We start from the raw sequence: 6923 nt of genomic DNA, 5'->3' as shown, positions 1-6923 counted from the left end.
AACGCGACGAGCTAGCTACATTTCTCTACCCCGCTCTCTCTCGTCCCAGGCCTTAGCAGTTGGCATACACTTGAACATTGTATGTTTTGAGAGTGTTGCCAACCCTTTTGACCTACCATAAACTCGAAAGTAGCCCTTAAATGTCTTTCAAGGCATTTTTGCTCCGAGACCTAGTGTCCTTCATCTCATCTACAATGGAAACATTAATTGCAGGCTGGGCTGGTGTATCTCATCACTTTTATTTCTCTTATTCTCTTCATATTTTCCTTTTTCTTCTATTTTCCGCAGCTACCTTGTTTTCTTCATCTCTTGCCACATTTCCATCAACACGCCATCCTTTCGCTGTTTGAATTGCCGCCGTTTTTTTTACTCTTCGTGATCTATACAAAAAATCGTTGACGATGACACGAATCTCCTTGACGCAGCCTTTTTTTTTTTTTTTGAACAAACAAGCCACCACACCTAAATGTCTACACTTCGTTTTTGTCGAGCATGCCTTTACTCCTTAGATCGAGGCTGGTCGTTTTGCTTTTTTTTCTCCCCAAAGATATGCAAACTTGCACTTAATTCTCTCCACTTTGATAATTCGGACGAGGACACGCTCGATGAAATCGGCTGACCGTCTTTGTACCAGTCAGCAAAAAAAAAACATTGTTTCTTGAAAAAAAAAAAAGCGCTTCAAACTTGGATGCATGGTAACGATTATGAATTGTAGCGAAGACCAAATATTTTTAACAACGCCTCTCCCCCTCATGCTGCCTTCTGCCTCTATTCTCCCTCGCTCTCTTTGTTTTATTTCTAAGACCTTTGCCGTTTCTAATCAGTCTCTTCCACCTACCCTTTTTTTTTTCCCCTATAATTTTTTTCCTTTTGCCCGATACGGGTTGGTGCAGACTTGGAAACGGGGATTGACATATATGTTTTCTTTCTCTTTCCTTCTCTCTATGTGTTTCTTTCATACTCCTTGCTTCGCCATGTCATATAGATCTACGGGTGAATGAATGAATGATAATGGCCTTCAAAAAACCGCAATTCTCGGCGTCTGCTCTTGGACCTTGGTAATTTCCCTCTGAACCCCCCCTCCTCCCCTCGTCTTTTCGCTTTCTTGTTCGTGTTCGTTGAAGGATGATGGGGGTATCTTCAAAATTTACAAAACCCGTGCCGAGAAGGGTAACGTTTTGTTTGAGAGGGGGGAAGGGGAGAGGGAGATCAGTTAACTAGTTATATTTGGATAGGACACCGATGATGCTTCCCTCCTTCCAAGAGTACATCCTGCTCAATGTATATCATAGAGGTGGAGGGCCCCTCAGATCCCTTGTTCATACGCGAATCACACTATAATTAAATAAATAACAATAATACCATAACAAGAAAGGCGAGCGAGAATAATACAGGGCAGATGGGATTTCTCAGGCGGTGGAGGATGATGGATGTGGTCTCTAACGAAACCCTGCAACCGAACCTTGGCCGGTTTCATTGGGCCCTCCCCCCCGCCTCCGAGAAAAAGAACAGGGAATAGCATGGTCGGCTATTTTGAGTGGGTGGGGTTTGTTTTCCTTATTTCTTTCTTTCTCTGTTTGTATAACTACCGGTGTAAATTTCGGTTTTTATATTATTATTATTGAGATTGGTAGTTCTCTGTATGGTTAAGAACGGCTAGGATTGAATCAAGAGCAGATCATTCCGGAGTCTCCAAGTAACTCTAAACCAACTAGTAACTAGCTAGGAGGTCATGGCCTATTTCGTCTTTTTCAAATCGTCAATAATAATAGTCCTTTCAAAAGCGCCGACAATCGGCCCCATAGGGTGAGGGGGGGTGGGAAATGTCTGGATCCTTTGGCGTGTCGATAGACCGCCGCTCCAAAGGGGAAGTATATTCCCTGCTATAATCCTATGCAAATGTGGCTTGACACAGTCACAATCACCTCGGTGGGAAATTCCGCCAGGGAAGATTATCAGCCCGTGAGTAGATTTGCAGTTTTGGCGTTTGTACTCCGTACATGATAAACATCTGTTAGTAGAAACCTCTGTGTACGAACAAAAAATAAAAAAAATATAAATTGACAAGGCAGACTAAATATTTATTATCATTGACAACTAAGCCTACTTACCAACCTTCTCATAACCTCGAGTTTGGCGTTCGAATTAATGAGGAGTTTTGATTTGAATCCGAGCTTCGCCGCCCGCTGTTTGCCCTTTCCCAATCACAAGTAACATGGAGATCTCTAAAGGTAGTGCAAATTGATAATATGATAGTAGCTTGGAACGGCGGGTCTTGTGGAAGTTGCGTTGCTGCTGGTCGCTTTTCTGGACTGTAGTCGAAGCACTTGTGTGCGATGGACAGTACAAGTTCAACTTTCCTATAATAGATAAGTCTTGCAGCGAGACCACTGTCAGTCATAATTGGAGATCCGGTGTAACAACTGTCAAGATCGTATTTAGATGAAAAATAGTGGCCCTTGTACTCCTCTGGCAATGGCCCTAGTTCCTCAACAAGGGAGCTCACAATCCCGCCTTGAACAAAAGCACGACAAAGAGTGTATCCAGCCCAAAGTTCCAGGAAGAGACAAATGTGGTTCCACATATCAAAAACCGTGCTCGGCCCTTGGTTAAAACCATGATCTGGGGAGTAATATTGGGAGGATGGTCGACACCATGATCTGGGGAGTAATATTGGGAGGATGGTCGACAAAGTTCAACTCTTCAAGCACTGAGCTTCATTGGTCTTGATCTGTGAAAGTCACTCAAATAGAAAGCATCCAGGCATAAATTTGCTGGGGTTTCAACAGCTTCGACCATTTTCTCTAACTTCCAAGGTATCTTCAAGGGCCCTCTTCTGCGGACGACCAAGTAATTTGTATTTCGCATCTTTCTCAAGATGGCCTAAAGGAGTCATACCCTACATTCCAACTATTTCTGTATAAGACATATCAGCAAGTTTTGAACGTAGGCTCGTGGATTCATTCCTTACTTCCAGACAATGTTCCGCCTGGATGGAGGCTCTCTGAAGCTTCAAGAAACAGTTTAGCTGTAGACATAAGAGTACATATTGATTGTTTTGTAAATAGAATACATCTAAGCATAGTGAACATACAAACCTGATAGCTCGTTCCATCTCCATCCCCACAAAGAATAAATTGACCCAGACAGGTAACAAGATGTGCGATTTCTTCCACAGATTTGGCAATCAACTTCTGAATATCAAGCTCACTGTCTCCATGTCCTTCAGCCAAATTATGAGAGCAACATCTTTCCTTTCAAAAATACCATGGGCCATAAAAACCATTGAAAATTTACCATACCCAGGTTTAACACGGTATTGGGATTTTAGCACTTCACCCAGGCAAATCGTACATGTTCAGGCACAGATTTGTCTGCGTATATCCAAGGTTGCTCGGTGAAGTCGTCAAGGCCATGGTACTCATAAGTATCAGGGTAAAGGAAGACACCGCAGTCCCGCCCGTGCTGTAAAATCGGAAGGGTAGGCGGAGAAACAGTGATAAGTAGGGTGATAGTGGTCAAGATCCATGGAAGTCCTTGGGACGGTCGCGTGCGTATCGGTGACCGAGCAGTCAACCGGCTCCTGTTATCATGTAGATAGAGCTCGACTCCATCTAAGAGCATTTGACTACAGTAACCACATAACCATGTAGCTCACCGACAGTAAAAAATTTCATGCATATATCATGCTGCATGGCAAGTTAACAGGGCAGTCAAGTCTTGTGCATAAATATAGAAGAGACGGCTGCCTGGAAGTGGTTGCCTAGGCAACCAAGGAGCATCATCAAACATTAAAGAAAACGGGGAGCAGAGAATGGGAGTAAAGCATGCACACTCTTTAAGGCCAAAGGTGATTCTTTGTGTCCTTAACACCTAAGGTGTGGGATGAGAAATTAATTACGGGGAGATGCGTTGTAAAACGCGTTGTCGTGTCTAAGCTAAGAAGGGTGGCAACTCAACCATAAATATCAGAATCTTGGCATCACTAACTGCCTGCCTATGGGATGGGATCCCGACTCCAGGCAATTGTTCTCTATATATGTGAGGGTACTCTACAGGATTAAGGGTATATCTGAGGAGCCAAGGCGTCAAGCAGCCTTCAGAATTGTCCCCTTTGGCTTCGACGACGACACCTGGATTTTCAGCATTCTACGAGGCAGAATGCCCCACAATAATAGCTCGAAAATTCCCCCGTCTCTTCGGAATATCCTTTCAGCACCCTCCCCTGCAAATCTGAGCCGCTTTGACCCATGGAATTCGTCATCTACCGGCCATCAACGAGCTGAGAATCGGTCTGCAGGTACTGCCTGGCGTGAGATAAGAGCCCAAAAGCTTGCAGCGCAACACGAATCAGGAACAGACTGTAACCATACTGGGCAAAATGGTGAATGGAAATGGGTAACTCCTACGCATATCGAGCACGAGGAGAGGAGAGTGCAAGGAAAACAGGATATAAGATCCTTTTTTGGTGTTCGGAAAGGAAACTCGGCCAGGAAGCCGGCCAGCGAAACAAAACCCGCGCAACAGTTGGCTGTGATGAGTACTGTCGGGAAGACGAAAGAATATCGTACAGGACATGCATATGGTATAGAGTACGGAAATGACCGGGCGCTCCCTGAAATACAAGAGCCACGGGCGTGTTGGGATGCTACGCCTACCGAGATTTCCTTGCCGTCATCCACGCATCCTCCGGTCACAAATAAGGGTATCTTTAGGAACCTTACTATCTATGTCAATGGATCCACATTTCCCGCGGTGTCAGACCATAAGCTCAAGCAGATTCTTGTGGATAATGGTGCGAAAATTTCTATCTATCTTGAAAGACGGAAGGTTACCCATGTCATCCTCGGCCGTCCAAATATCAATGCGAAATCTGGGAGGGACGGATGCGGAGGGGGGCTTGCTGGGAGCAAACTTGAACGGGAAGTTAAACGAGTAGGGGGCCAGGGCATCAAGTTTGTTGGGGTTGAGTGGTTCGTGGCTCTTAAGCTCTTTTGATTTCTCTTGGGTTTATATATTGATACTTATTCTCTACAGGGTTCTGGAAAGCGTCAAAGCAGGGCTCCGCCTACCGGAGGCGCGATTTTCAAACTTGCATATGGCATCAGCGAGACAAAGAAGTGTTCTGGATGACTTTGGCGGTTGAGGTAATGTTACGAAATAGGAGCTGCCGCGACATACTTTGACCATCTCTGCTTGTGAATCGGGCCAGGATGCTTCATCACTATGTCGAGGCTTATGTACTTCGACACCACATCTGGTCGTATTAAAGCAAGTAATAAGTAAGCCAACAAGTTTCATACTGCGTTGAGCCTATGATTTCTTGTTGGTATTACGTAGTAAAGCAGCTCGGAAAAACATATTTCAATGGTATGTTGTTTAACTATCCAACTGTGTATTGTTAACTAACCAACTCCGTAGTTACGTCGAAAATTCGAGTTCCTGTGTGGTGCTGATGTTGCGGTCGAAGGCAAAACTGCCACTACCGCCAGTCACTACGGAAGTACCCGCCGCACCGTATGGAAACACGCAAAGAACAGGCACTTATGACTGTTGCTGATAACTGTGTTTTTAGGGTTAAGGCTATGCACATGGTTGCATACATAACTTGCACAAGGAACTTCCAAGTTCAGTGAAGGCCCATTGGACTTGGAATGGTGGAGTCATCTAACGACTTCATTGCAGGTTGCCTGGCACCGGCGAGCACGCCGTTTTTATGAACAGCAATTGTTTCTTCTTTTATCTCCATACCCTTCTTTCTACCTCTTCCTATAGTGCACCTATATCAATAGTTTCGCAAACATGGTTGAGCTTTTTGACTTCCTCCCCTCTTCTTTCTTATTCCTAAAATTCCTTAAATGGCAAGAATTCTTTGACGCGGATTGCAACGCGCAAGGCATGCCGGTTTTTGTTTGGAAGAGACTCGTAGGAGTGCGAAGATGCATATGCTAAACCGGACGAATGTGTTAGAGCTAGTTGATCGTGCTATGAAACTTCTGTATGCAGAGCATCATGGACTGAAGCCCTCACATCTCATTTCTAGCCTCCACTACTCAGATTGCTATACAACAGCAGTGGTATTATCAATCCGGAAAATAGTATCTCGGTGGTCAGACGAAGAAACAGTGGCACAAGAATTTTATGGAGTATGGAGTATGGAACTTTTACTCAACTCACCATCCGCCGTCCACTCCCGAGCTTTAGTGTGCTTTCTGAGAAACTCCACCCCCTACATGTGCACTTGAGGTGTCCATGAATGTTCGCACGGTGCTAGTTTCATTAGGCATCTCAATTAGCTTGTGTTGTTCATTCCATTTTAGATGTCATCTAGTTCGGTTGAATTCATTTCTTTCCTGAGGTCAGCATTTCTTTTTACACAATGCTCGCCATACGGAGCACTGGACTCAAAACTGGGTTAAACTTTACTAGCGTTATGTTACATAAGACAAGTTCTGCTCAGTCGGTAACTATACTCCGTACTCCGTACACCTAACTGCTCCGTAATGGAGGACGGCGTAAGGCCAGATCTGCGCCCTTCATATCCCTAGCTTTTTCTTCGATCTAAACACTTAGCAACTACTCCCTACACCGTACAGAGTACTCCGTAGTTAACCATGGTTTAAGTGCACGGGCCAGAAAAGTGGCTATGGGGAAGTCAGATTCAAGCACATGAAAAATTGGACCTGGGACTCCGCACTACCGCGCGTGGCCCTGTTCCCACTACTGGTTAGACTTCGCAGCCCCTTGAGCTTTACATATGCTGGCCCGAGGTACAGACCTGATGGGGACCAGATATTTGTCTGATGCACATGTGTGTCCAAATCTTCTATGGGCGACGAGACGCTGTTCCGTTGACTTCTGCTTCTACTGATTTCATTAAATCCATGAAGCTTGCCCTTCTTTCTTGATACCGCATCGCGACA

The 6923-nt window shown here is 44.9% G+C and overlaps 1 protein-coding gene across 1 annotated transcript; it reads left to right on the top strand.

Moving 5' to 3' along the window:
- Nucleotides 1–4161: 4161 nt before the first annotated feature.
- Nucleotides 4162–5146, top strand: LOZ57_001840 (uncharacterized protein; the record flags this gene model as incomplete). Its single annotated transcript, XM_049250922.1, has 2 exons — nucleotides 4162–4973; nucleotides 5038–5146. The coding sequence occupies 2 exons, from the start codon at nucleotides 4162–4164 to the stop codon at nucleotides 5144–5146; spliced, it is 921 nt and encodes a 306-aa protein (XP_049110506.1).
- Nucleotides 5147–6923: the final 1777 nt, after the last annotated feature.

The sequence above is a fragment of the Ophidiomyces ophidiicola genome (genome assembly GCF_022830035.1).
Source record: "Ophidiomyces ophidiicola strain CBS 122913 chromosome Unknown scaffold_4, whole genome shotgun sequence".
In the NCBI taxonomy this organism is placed as follows: Eukaryota; Fungi; Ascomycota; class Eurotiomycetes; order Onygenales; family Onygenaceae; genus Ophidiomyces; species Ophidiomyces ophidiicola.
This window is presented reverse-complemented; position numbering and strand designations above follow the sequence as displayed.